The 13,382-nt window shown below is 47.8% G+C and overlaps 1 protein-coding gene across 5 annotated transcripts in view; it reads right to left on the bottom strand.

The window, feature by feature from the left end:
* The window catches only part of XPO6 (exportin 6), a 133,858-nt gene that overhangs the window by 28,438 nt on the left and 92,038 nt on the right, over nucleotides 1-13,382 (bottom strand). For all 5 annotated transcript variants that reach the window (XM_059692450.1, XM_059692449.1, XM_059692447.1 and 2 more), the window contains 2 exons: nucleotides 6,399-6,558; nucleotides 1,875-1,967 (listed from right to left, as the gene is read on the bottom strand). In XM_059692450.1, the coding sequence (XP_059548433.1) occupies nucleotides 1,875-1,967; nucleotides 6,399-6,558 (253 nt within the window). The remainder of the gene's footprint in view (nucleotides 1-1,874; nucleotides 1,968-6,398; nucleotides 6,559-13,382) is intronic.

The raw sequence follows: 13,382 nt of genomic DNA, 5'->3' as shown, positions 1-13,382 counted from the left end.
ACAGTCCCTTCAGGGTGGGGGTCCCCGCTGGGGTGCCTGGAAAGCCTGGGTGAGGGGCTGATGGCTGTTTGCAGGCTGGCCACAGCCCCCAGCCACCCAAGCTCCCAGTGGTGGCTGGCTGGAAGCAGGTATCTGGGATTTATTTATCTTCTATAATTGAAACTTTGTTGCCTTTAGCGGAGGCCACAGCTGGCCAGGGCAGGCGGGAAGCTTGGCTTCCTCCATCACCAGGGCAACCAAGCCTCCTCCTTGCTCCAGCTCCCTGGCTGCCAACCGCCATCTTGGTTGGGTTAATTTGCATATAGTCACTCTGATTGGCTGGTGGGCGTGGTTTGTGGCATAACGAAGGTACAGTCAATTTGCATGTTTCTCTTTTATTAGATTAGACTAGAGGCCTGGTGCACAAAAATTTGTGCACTCGGGGGGGAGGGGAGGGTCCCTCAGCCCGGCCTGTGCCCTCTCGCAGTCTGGGACCCCTCAGGAGATAACGACCTGCTGGCTTAGGCCTGCTCCCAGGTGGCAGAGGGCAGGCCCAATCCCTAGGTGCAGCCCCTGGTTGGGCTCAGAGCAGGGCCGATTGGGGAGTTGGGGCGCCGCTCCCTGTCATGCACAGAGCAGGGCGGATTGGGAGGTTGCGATGCCACCCTCAGTCACGCTCAGGGTAGGGCCGATTGGGGGGTTGGGGCACCGCCCCCTGTCACACTCAAGGCAGAGTCGATGGGGAGGTTGTGGCGCCACCCCCTGTCACGCACAGAGCAGGGCCAATCAGGGGGTTGGGGCGCTGCCGCCTGTCATGCACAGAGCAGGGCCGATTAGGGGGTTTGGCAGGGGGGTTGGGGCTCCGCCACTGTCACACTCAGGGCAGGGCCGATGGGGAGGTTATGGCTCTACCCCATCACACACAGAGCAGGGCCCGTGGGGGGTGCGGGGTTGGGGCGCCGCACCCTGTCACACACAGAGCAGGGCCGATCAGGGGGTTGGGGCGCCTTCACCTGTCAGGAAAAGAGCAGGGCTGATAGGGAGGTTGTGGCCCCGTCCCCTGTCACACACAGAGCCGCAGGGCGATCAGGGGGTTTGGGCGCTGCCCCCTGTCACACTGATCCCGGTGCCGGGAGGCCTCTCGGCTCCGCTGATCCCGGTGCTGGGAGGCATATTACCCTTTTACTATATAGAATAGAGGCCTGGTGCACGGGTGGGGGCCGGCTGGTTTGCCCTGAAGGGTGTCCTGGATCAGGGTGGGGGTCCCCACTGGGGTGCCTGGCCAGCCTGGATGAGGGGATGATGGCTGTTTGCAGCTAGCTGGTCACACACCCTTCAGGGTGGGGGTCCCCACTGGGGTGCCTGGCTAGTCTGGGTGAGGGGCTGAGGGCTGTTTTCAGGCTGGGACTGAAGCTCCCAACTGCTCCTTTTTTTCTTTTTCTTTTTTTTTATTCTGGGCCAGCTTTAGCTCTGAGGCTCCAGCTCTTAGGCCTCCTCTCCTGAAAGCAGGTATCTGGTTTGTTTCAGTTCTACAATCGAAACTCTGTATCAACTCCAGCTCTGAGATCCCGGGCTCGCTGAAAGCTGGTTTCTGGGGTGTTTTTTTTAGCGTCTATATTTGTTACAATGTTTGAAACTGCAGGCTCAGAGGCCTGCAAGGCAGGCGGGGAATGTTGGTTTCCTCCCTCACTGAAGCAAGCAAGCCTCATGTTAGTTTCAAGCTGCCTGGCTGCCGGCAGCCATCTTGGCTGACAGTTAATTTGCATATCTCCCTGATTAGCCAATGGGAAGGGTAGCGGTCGTACGCCAATTACCATTTTTCTCTTTTATTGGTGTAGATGATTTGGGGCTGGAGGACATTTCCTGAGAATACAAACATCTAACTCTGTACTTACACATCAATGAGATCAGGTTTCAATACTGATGGCACAGCAGTTTCAATGTTGTACAGTTTTATCTGAGATCCATACAGAGTGACTTTGACCAACCTGTTGGCAAAAAAGCAGGTAAGAAAGGGGAGGCCAGGGGATTGTCAAGGGCAGGGGGGTAAAAAAAAAGGACACATATGTAATACCCTTTGTAATACTTTAAGCAATAAAAAAAAAAAAAGAAAGAAAAGAAAAAACGTGCAGCTTATGGACTTAAATAACACAGATAGACAGGTACCAACAAAGGTCTAAGAATAGAGACCAGACCTTCAATCTTATCCCAAAGATATTATCTGAGATGTGCACAAAGATTTTTATACAAAGATACTAACTAAACCATTATATATAGTATCAAAATTTTTGAAAATAATATAAATATCCAACACAGAGAATATATTCTGATTACTATATACAGTAAAAATTATTACAATGGAAATTTGTTATGTGTATTTTACCACAATAAAAAACATTTTTTAAACATAAAAGTTTGCCCTAGCTGATTTGGCTCAGTGGCTAGAGCATCAGCCTATGGACTGAAGGGTCCCAGGTTTGATTCCAGTTAGGGGCACATGCCTGAGTTGAGGGCTCAATCCCCAGTGAGGTCGTGCAGGAGGCAGCCAATCCTGATTTCTCTCTCATCATTGATGTTTCTATCTCTCCCTCTCCCTTCCTCTCTGAAATCAATAAAAATAATATATTTTAAAAAGTATATGTTTCAGGTGGATAGATATATGGTAAAGAAAATGTAGCACTGTAGAATTTAAATGATGGGTATATGGGTCTTCCCTGTATAACTGTTGAGTGTTTATGAATATGTGAAAATATTCATGATAAAATTCTGGGGTGGGGGGCAAGAGTTTCTAGAATTAAACAGGTATTTTTAACTTTAAGCACAATTATTTCAGGAGCAAACTGCTGAACCCACTGTTGCCCAAGGGCTCACTGTATAAAAGGAGCATGAACTACAATAACTAATGGCCAGCTCTACTGGGAAGTAGAAATGCCTCTGTCATTAGAGACAGACATTCCTTTGAGTCAAGGGGAAAACTGGAGACCTGGCTGAGTTCCCTCTGTACCTGCTCTGTCAGAAAACTGAGCTGGACGCCAGGGAGGACAGCGTGTGCTCTTCTCCCTCAATCCAATGGTGCAGGGGTTCCCCAACTTCACTGGCATAAGGAGCAACTGGGGAACTTGTTACAAATGCCAGCTCCCTGGTGCAACCCCACAGACCGACTACGCAGTTGTAGGAGGGTCTGGAAACATGCATCTTTGAAAAGCACCGAGGCTCTGGTGCATGTGGACCATAATCTGAAAAATCTCTCAGATGCAGAGAAAAACACAGGACTTTATTAGAAATCCACAAGCTTGACCACAAATTATTCAGGGCTGGGGAGCAGACAGAAAGGGGGCATCAGTCAAGAAAGTGAGAGTGCAAGAGCCGAGGGCTTCCAACCTGAAGTCCTGGGAAGGGTGCAGGTGATCACTGGAAATCAGAACGGCGACTCCCAGTAAGCAATGCACCAATGTGGACCTGGTATCTAATGCTTAACTCTTCCAGTGTCTTTACATTCACACAGTAGATGTACAGTTCACTGGAATTATGTATATTGACATTGTGCAGCCACCACCACTGTCTATCTCCAGAACTTTTTTTTCATCTTTCCAAACTAAAACTTGTACCCATTAAATAACTCTCCATGCCCCCTTAGCCCCTGGCAACCATCATTCTTTTTTCTGTCTCTATGAATTTTACTACTCTACATACCTCATATAAGTAGATTTATACAGTACTGGACTTTGCATTCTGTTTTTACAGTACACAGCATTCTTTAATGATGATCAGCACTAAAAATTGACTTCTAGATGTGTCAATATTTCTATTTGGCAGGGTTTAAAAAAATTTTTTTTTATTGATTTTTAGAGAGAGGAAAGGAGAGAGAGAGAAACATTTATGTGAGAGAGAAACATCAACTGGATGCCTCCTGCACATGCCCCAACTGGGGATAGAACCTACAACCTGGTTATGTGCCTTGACTGGGAACAGAACCCGCCACCTTTTGGTGTATGGGACGATGCTCCAACCAAGCCACACTGGCCAGGGCTGTTTAGCAGTTTTATTACTAGGTTTGTTTTATGTAACCTATAAGTTGAAACACTGCTAATCACACTGGCTATTAAGATCATAACAAGGAGCCTTCTCTCATACTTTATTTTAAATTGAAGACAAAATAGCTAAGTATCTTTAGAACTGAGCTTACAAACCTAATCGGTGTAGGAAGATATATGTGTAAGGATCTATAAAATAACGATTCAGGATCTATGATCAATCATCTCACTATGAAGTTGAGATGACTGATATCATTCGTATATATATTCCTCAAGTATAGATTTTAAAACTATAAAATTTCAGACAGAAAGAAAGACATGTTCTATCTGCGCTAACAACCATCACTGGAAATGGGCATAATGCGAGAGGAGGAAAGAGGACTCCAGAAGCAGAAGCTCTGTGGTTTGGAAAGAGCATAGTTTTTGGATTCAGGAAACTAGTTAAAGTCCAGGTGCTCCCTTTCATGATCTGTGATCTGAAGCAAGACACTCACCATCCCTGGCCACAGTGTACTCACAGATAAAGTGACAATATTTGTCCCTCAAAGTATAGAATGAAAAAAAAAAAATGTGCAAAAATACCTTTGAAAATGTCTTACTACCATATGCTGCTTTTATTAACTAGAGGCTCAGTGCATGACATTCATGCACGGGGGAGGGGGGGGGACATGGGAGGGGTGGTCTGTCAACCTGTCAACCCGGCCTTCACCCTCTCATAGTCCAGGACCCCACAGGGGATTTCCAACTGCTGGCTTAAGTGAGGTGGGAAGGTACCTACCTGTCTGCCAGTCAAACCTGGGAACAAATTAGTGGCCAGGATGGGCATGGCCACTGCAAGCATATGATACCTGAATAGGCTTACGGGAGTGGGACTAAGCCAGGAGTCGGACATCCCTCAAGGGGTCCTTAGTGCTGCTGCAGAGGCGGGAGAGGCTCCTGTCACCACCACTGCACTCGCCAACTGTGAACCCAGCTTCTAGCTGAGCGATGCTCCCCCTGTGGGAGCACACTGACCACCAGTGGGCAGCTCCTGCATTGAGCATCTGCCCCCTGGTGATTAGTGTGCATCATAGCGACCGGTCATTCTGCTGTCCAGTCGATTTGCATATTAGCCTTTTATTATATAGGATAATGTTAACCTGGATTTTAAAGATTTATTTCAAATTTTTAGTTACCTCTGCTTTTAATAGTTAAAAAAAAGCTGGTATGCAGGTAACTAGGCTTGGAGTTTGACTCCTCCTCAGGGTGTTATCAATGACATGGCTACTGGGCCAGTGAAAGCCCCAGGTGTCTTGACTTTGGGCTGGATCCATAGCTATAGTTTTGATCTGATCAACTCACAGGTTCCCTGAACCACCTATCACTTAGTATTGAGGGTATAACTTCTTTTGGAGGTTTTTTGTTAATCCTCAGTCGAGGATATTTTTCCATTGATTTTTAGAGAGAGTGGGAGGGAGGGAGGGGGAAAGAGAGAGGGGGTGAAGAGGAAAGGGAAAGAGAGAAAAAACATCAATTTGAGAGAGACACACTGGTTTGCCTTCTGCACTTGCCCCTACCGAGGCCAGGGATCGAATCTGCAACCCAGGTACGTGCCCTTGACAGAAAATTGAACCCTAGGCCCTTTGGTGCACAGGCCAACACTAACCACTGAGACACACCAACTAGGGCCAAGGGTATGACTTTTTAAGTGTAGGATTCGTGAGCATGGTGGTGGGGGGGGAGGGGGAGGGGAGGAAGAGGAGGAGGAGGAGCGGCAGGGGAGAACTAGGGAATATAAAATGGTCCTCAAAAGCTGCAGCTGTAAACCCTCTGCGGTACCCAAGGGGAATAGTAATGAAAGGAGCCTAGTGGAGGAAAGGTGGGAAGCACCTCTCAGGTCAGGCTTGAGGCTGCCCAGGTTTAACTCCTTAGGACTCTAACAGGACTAGAAAAACGAGTCCTACTGCCACAGGACAGAGGAAAACCCCACCTCTGCCATCTGGCTGCCTACCTGGATAGTGTCTACCACCTGCCTTTTATTAACTAACAGGCCTTCCTAATGCCTCTCCATCTTATGAGGAAAGACATGAAGAATGACCTCACCTGGTTTCTTTGGAGGCTAATCCTGTCTTTGTACCTATTACAAGTTCTTCAATGAAATTATATTTTTTATCTGCCACATGCTAGGCCCTGTGCAAACTGCCTTATCTCATTCAATTCCCCCAATAAACCTAAAGATACTGTCCACTCCATTTTACACATAGGAACTGAAGTTCCGAGAGGTCCAGTAATCGCTCCACATTCTCCTTACACATGCAGAGCCTTGACTGACCCAGCACCGGAGCAGAAGCTGGTACAGCTGAGCTCTGGAGAGGGAATGACTCCATGATGTCACCGCCAGCCTACCTCTCCACGACTGTGAGGGCATCGTTGAACCGCGCAGCAAACATGTCTCCAGTGAAGTACTCGGCTAAGCGGCCCACAGCCTGCAGCAGGGAGCTCAGGTCTCGCAGGGAGCAGTGCAAGCGCCGGCAGTCGTTCTCCGCGGTGATGTTCAGCCTGTGTCCTGGAACAGAGCACCTCAGACAGGTTTTCAGGAAGAACGTGCTGTGGCTGCCAGACAGACAACCGCTCACCCAGGCAATCTACATGGACTAAACCAACTCTTGAAACACACACAGTCTGCTTCCTGGGACTGAGCAGGGAAACCAGACCCACATGCACTCCAGAGCCAGAGGGAGGGACAGACAGCAGAGGAAGACAGACGGACAGCCAAGGAGGGAGGGTAGTAATGTGCACCAAGCACCTATCTGATTCCTCCTGACCCTGTGAAGGACTGATGCCACCAATTTTACACACAAGGAAACATCCTCAGGGAAGTCTGGTAACTTGCCCAGCCTGAGTCACATTTCCAGGACAGAGCAGGTGTCCTAAGCTCAGTCTAAGCCAGCGGTTCTCAACCTGTGGGTCGCAACCCCTTTGGCAGTCAAACAACCCTTTCACAGGGGTCGCCTAAGACCATCCTGCATATCAGATATTTACATTACGATTCATAACAGTAGCAACATTACAGTTATGAAGTAGCAACGAAAATAATTTTATGGTTGGGTTACAACATGAGGAACTGTATTTAAAGGGCCAGAAGGTTGAGAACCACTGGTCTAAGCAATTGCAAATCTGCTTGCCTTCGCACACGGCCCTGTCATAGACCAGTCTCCGGGGCTGAGAGGGAGGATTTGTCCCTGCTCAGAACAGCGTGCACTCAGCACTACACCCAGATGGTTGTAGGAACGCAGCACGGAGTACAGAGCACGAGCTGGGTTCAGAGGACAGATTCCCTGCCACTCGCTGGCTCTGTGCCTCAGTGAGCCCTTTTGAGTCTGTTTCCTCAGCTTTAAAATGGAAAAAAATGCTACTATCTAATTGACTATTATAAGGTCTAAGTTAGAATGCATTAAATAGACCCTGTAGATTATAAACCATTATTCAATGTTTGTAATAATTATGAAAAACAACTATTTTTCTAGGGCCTGAAACTTATTCTGCAACATAATTTCTTCAAACTAAACAAGGAGGATGCAAGGTGGAGGGCAAAAACATCCTCAATTCAGCAGCGCCCTTGCTCCTCGGGCCCCTCTACTCACAAACATCCACAAAAACAGTAAAACTGTCAAGGGGAGGTCTCTCAGTTTGATTAAGCCCTCTCCCTCCCCCCCAGAATGAGGGAGGGAGGAGCAGGAACAGCGAGAGCTTGCCCACAGGCACCTGCAACCCTACACACTTTTCAAGCCTGCGCCCCCTGTGGCCACTTCGGGTTTTTACTCCAGTAGTAGGCAAAAGCCTCAGAGTGACTAGCACCAACCCTCCTCCCGCGGCACCCCACAAATGTCTTCCTAGAACCCACACAGCTCCCTGAGGCAAGGCATCAACTCTCTCAGGAGATCTTCCCTCTCTTCTCCAGACAGAGAACCAGCTTCCCTCCCCTCCTGCCTTCCTCCAGGGATAAACTAATGATTTACAAGTCTTCTGACTATCAAGTCCTTCACAGTGAGGGGCCACGCCCAGTGGCGCCCAATGTCACACAGTGCCTGATACATCACAGGTGATCACAAATGTATACATGAGTTCAATACAACCAAACAGAGAACAAGCTAGTGCTAGACAGAGCAGGAGAGGGAGTCTATGGAGCTCAAATCCTCACACTGCCCTTGGGAACCGTCCGACTCACTGCAGTAATCAAAGGTGATCATGGATAAGTAGCACCTGCGGAGAGGAACCCAGCAAGGCCGAGCACCTATGAAAAAAGTGGTGGATGAAGTAGCAATGTGACACCTCAGATCCTACACCGACTTCCAAGTGACCAGGCTGGGCCCAGAGCCTTTGACGGCCCCCACGGGAGGATAGGAGCCTGGAAAGGAAACGCTCTGGCCGGGGCACTGTCTCAGTGGGTCACACCCAAGGAGCAGAACAAAAGGAAGAGGCAGCTCAAGGAAGGACCTTACAAGGAGAGAGCCAGTGACAAAGGCCAGCTACCAGGGGCCCCCAGTCGCCTGTTCCTCCTCCTGCACTCCCCATGGAGATGAGTGCCTCGGTGCGGAACACAGGCAGCCCTGGGACATGGGTGGGCGTCCAGAAGAGTGAGCAGCTCCCAGCCCAAGCAAGAGGAGGACCGCCCACACTACCAGCTAGAGGAGCCCATGGAACACACAGGAGGAGATATTTCAGTCATGCTGGGTCACATGAGAGGGAACACTGCCCCTCCCTCCTCATCTCCAGGTTAACAAAAGGAGCAAAATGATACTCTTGAATGTCCAGAGGTAACCGACTCCCAGGGTAAACTTCTAAAACCTGCTGTTCCTCTGCACAGCAGCCACTCCTCAGGGCTCTGTGGGAAATAAACCCTGATGAAAAACACACCCGGGCCCGGCTGCAGTGGCTCCGTGGTTGAGCACAGACCCATGAACCAAGAGGTCACGGTTCGATTCCCGGTCAGGGCACATGCCTGGGTTGTGGGCTCAATCCCCAGTGGGGGCCATGCAGGAGGCAGCTGATCAACATTTCTCTCTCATCATTGATGTTTCTCTCTCTCTCTCCCTCTCCCTTCCTCTCAGAAATCAACAAAAAATTTTTAAAGAGGAAAAAAAATTTTAAAAACATCCGGGAAGTGGACGTGGCCATGGTACAGGCCCAAAAAGAGAGGCCAGCTCAACGTTCAAAGAGCCACATGGGCAGGTTTTGAATTAGTATAATAGCCCCTCCCTTTTTCTGAATGCACCTGTCTTTATCTTCCACTCCATCTCCCACCAAGTTCTACTTGATCACTAGTTTTCAACATATTTGTTGCACTTAATATCTAGAGCTAGGTACCCTTAGGTATACCTAAGAACTAGGTTCTTAAGTATTTTAAGTATGAAGAGAAACATTCTGTCTCTCTTCAGCAGCTTAAAAGTAGTATGCCCAGTCCTGACTGGCATAGCTAAATGTTTAAAGCGTTGGCCCAAGAATTGAGGGGCTGCAGGTTCAATGCCCAGTTAAGGGCACGTACCTGGGTTGCAGGTTCGCTCCCTGACCCCGGTTGGGGCTCATGCAGAAGGCAACCAGTCGATGTGTCTCTCCCACATCAATGTTTCTCTCTCCCCACTTACTTCATTCCACCCTCTGAAAAGCAATGGGGGGAGAAGGTATTGTTCCCAGGCCTCCCGTTCTTCCCCTCTGCCCCCAGCACTGCCCCGTCCCTCCTGCCCTTCAACCTCTTCCTGGACACCTCCACTGGATGATGAAAAGCCCAATCCCTCTTGAGAGAGACTTCCAACTTTGAACAGCTTGGTCAAAAACACGGGATCCCGGCTGGTGTGGCTCAGTGTTTGACTGTCAACCTATGAACCAGGATGCCATGGTTTGATTCCTGGTCAGGGCACATGCCTGAGGTTGCAGCTCGGTCCCCAGTAGGGGGCGTGCAGGAGGCTGCAGATCAATGATTCTCTCTCATCATTGATGTTTCTCTGCCTCCCTCTGCCTTCGTCTCTGAAATCAATTAAAAAACAAAACACAACAACACAGGGGAGGGAAATCTGTCTCCATATAATTCCTTCTCATTACCCCTTGTCCTACCGCCGGAGGGTAGAACACAAAACAAGCCTAAGCCTGACGACGTAATACATTCTTGGAGAGGTGTGAAAACAGGGTGCCATTCCTGCAACATCTCCTCTTGGCTGAAGTACACGCCCAGGGTCCCTTCCATTACCCATGCCACACTCCTTCTGAGAATCCTTGTCTTCTGGGTTATTCCCCTCTAAACCTGCCCTAATCTGTCCAACAAGGAACAATACCTACAAAGAAAAAACAGCTTGGAACTGCTGTGTGTGTTTTATTAAACTACTAGAGGCCCGGTGCACGGATTCGTGCACACTGAAAGGAAATTAATTGGAAGAATTATTTTAATATCGCTATTCACCCTTTCTCTATAATAGAAGTGTCAACCAAATTCACGATCAACAATGACAGATGGAAACACACGCAAGTGGTTAGCGCCAGTGAGAGCTTTATATGTATCGCGCATGCTTGAGCCGACTTAGCCTTTTTAATATAGAGAATAAACTCGCTTAATTAGACCTGCTTTCTGATTTAGCTAAACTTTTTCCAGCCCAGTGAAGCACCCCAACTTCTCTTTCAGGTAATTGTCAGGAACACAGCAGTAAATATCAACGCGAAGCAGATTATTATTATAGATCATGCAGGAGAACAAAGGGTAAAATATTTAATTACAGCAGTGTTTGACTATATTCTACGCAGTGAGAAAACCTGAAGTTATTTTCAAGGTCCACCATTCTTACTTCTTTTCAGCCAGGTCAAGTTTCTAAACTTTCTAAATCTCTGTTTTCCGGCTAATGAAAAGAAAAGAGGATTCTACCACATCTCCTATCTACCTACTCCAGGACTTCTGTGAGGATCAAATGAGATGAGGCACAGGAAAACACTTCACAGACATTTGGTTAAAGTGTAAAATGTTTCCACCTTGTTATAAAGCAAGTCGTATTCCTGGGTTGAAGAAAACAGGCTAGTCACTAGGGAGAGGAAGCCGGGCATTGCTATGTGACGTCATTACCCGGCGCCCACAGCCACCGTTTCTGGGTTGGGCTGGGCTGTGGGCTGCATTTTGTGCCACGGGGTCTTGGCTGCAATTTGGTGGGCTGTCGCTCTGGGGTGGTGGTGGGGCCTGTGTCCCACTTCGGGGAAGCCAAGTGTTAGTTTGTCGGTGCCAGGTCCGTGGTGCCGTTTCTTTCTAAATGGCCAGTGTGCATCACCGCAGCTCCTGCATTGAGCATCTGCCCCCTGGTGGTCAGTGCACGTCATAGCGACCAGTCAGGTGGTTGGAGGGACACTTAGCATATTAGCTTTTTATAGAGAGAGAGATAGAAGTTTGAACCATATGAAATTGCTGACATTTGACCACTTCTGACCTAACAAAACTGCAATTCCATATAATTCAACTTAACATATATGTGCCATCTAAGGTGCATATTAATAAATCTGCACCTGCTGTTTCCTGCTCTGCCTGCATGGCAGACAAACACACCAGCAGTAAGCACCACTAATACAAATCCCCGCCCGCCCCAGCCTAGAAAGTGCACACCATCACTGCCACCGCACTGCGCAAGGCGCCACCTCAACCTGAGGAGGCAGGCCAGGGTTCCCACTGGGAAAAGCTATTCAGATCCACCCACATTTTCTTCTGTTTGGCTAAGGTTGGATTTCTCCCCAGTACCACAGACAGCTGCAAAGTGGGACCTTTAGGAGAGAACAGTGCTACATACAGGTTTTCGAAAGAAAACGTCACAGCCACACTTAAGTCCTGTCTTCCACAAACCAAGGCCCCCTGAAGCTGTCCAGATGCACTGTAAGCCACATCCAAAGAACAGCTCCCTGTCAAATCACCGCCCTGGATAAAATCCTCGTAATTGTTTGTGTAATGCAGTCCTCTGTTTGAGGGGGCTGGGGAGGTGGAGATGTGAAAATCAGTATTTGCAGTATTCTGCCCCAAGAGAACAAACGAGTCATAAATGAACCCCAGGGGAACAAAGAATAGAAGTCCAAAAATCTTATATATTCTACATGAAGCAATCCATTAGGCAGGAAAGCCTGCATGGCTAAACAGAAAAGCTAACGGGGTTATCACTTAAAGCAGAAATACCACTCCGATGAGGGAAGATGTCATTGAGCAGTGGCATAGCCAGATACATACAAAACAGATATGTCAGGGCCATGTAAGGACACAAATGCAATACAAGGGGCACACTCACCAATGAGAGGTTTCTCAAACTACCAATGGTGGGAAAGACAGACAGCGAGGGGAGGGCGCCTGAGGGGTGAGAGGGCACCTGAGGGGTGAGAGGGCACCTGAGGGGTGAGAGGGCACACAGTGACCCATGTGCTGTGGCCACACACTCTCCGTGAATTTTACTGAGGAAGTGGAAGGAGGAAGAAGTTGAGTAAGAATGAGACTCCCATCCAGACGCTAGAACTAAAGACTAGCTAGATAAATGGGAATGAAAGAAGAGGGCCATCGAAGAAAGAATACCATGGCTTCTGTTATGAGGCAATAAGCTAACTAGTACGGCATAGCATGAAGGTTATTTGAGGCGTGAATGGCCATGGAAACTAGGGACAGAATGTACTCAGAGTCCCACTTTTTAATAGCCTTTGCACTGGAAACTTGGCTTTTGAGCTACTTAGAAATGAGAAAATACTTTATCATGGGTAAGAGAGCTCATTTTAAAATAAGAAAGCAGTATTTCTCTGTCCTGAGAGGTTTGTCATTGGATTACACACTAAGGATCAGGCTAGGAATGAGATTTCTAAGTGATCTGGAAGAGCCAAGCGCACTGTGAAACTACCAGGAAATGGGCTTGAATGAGAGCAGGTATATGGTATTTTATGTACAGAAAAATAAATCAGATTATCTGTCTTAGAAAAGCAGCTTTAAGTTATCAGCTGTGTCTCAGAAAAAAGATTTAAAAATCACTGCAGATTTTAACCTGAAGACAAATTCAGTATAATGTAAAAAAGTCAGCTACAATTCTAAAAGGGAAACTCAGGGATCAATCTTTTATTTTTTTTTTTGGGGGGGGGGGGAGTGGGAGGGAGATACATGCTCCATATTTTTATTAAGATCAAGAATAATGTCTTCAGGATACTGAATACCTTCTAGGAGAGACAGCCAGGACACAGTTTTCCCAAGAGTGAATTCTGAAAAAATCTGTAGCATTTGTACAGCTAAATGATTTTCATTAATATTTTACAGGCATATTTTACAGGCATGTTTGCTTTAAAAAGTGGTCCTTTTTTAAAGTTCTATATAAGCTGTCCTTATCCTATAAACAAAACCAGGGC

This window comes from Myotis daubentonii, chromosome 4, assembly GCF_963259705.1.
Source record: "Myotis daubentonii chromosome 4, mMyoDau2.1, whole genome shotgun sequence".
NCBI lineage: Eukaryota > Metazoa > Chordata > Mammalia > Chiroptera > Vespertilionidae > Myotis > Myotis daubentonii.
This window is presented reverse-complemented; position numbering and strand designations above follow the sequence as displayed.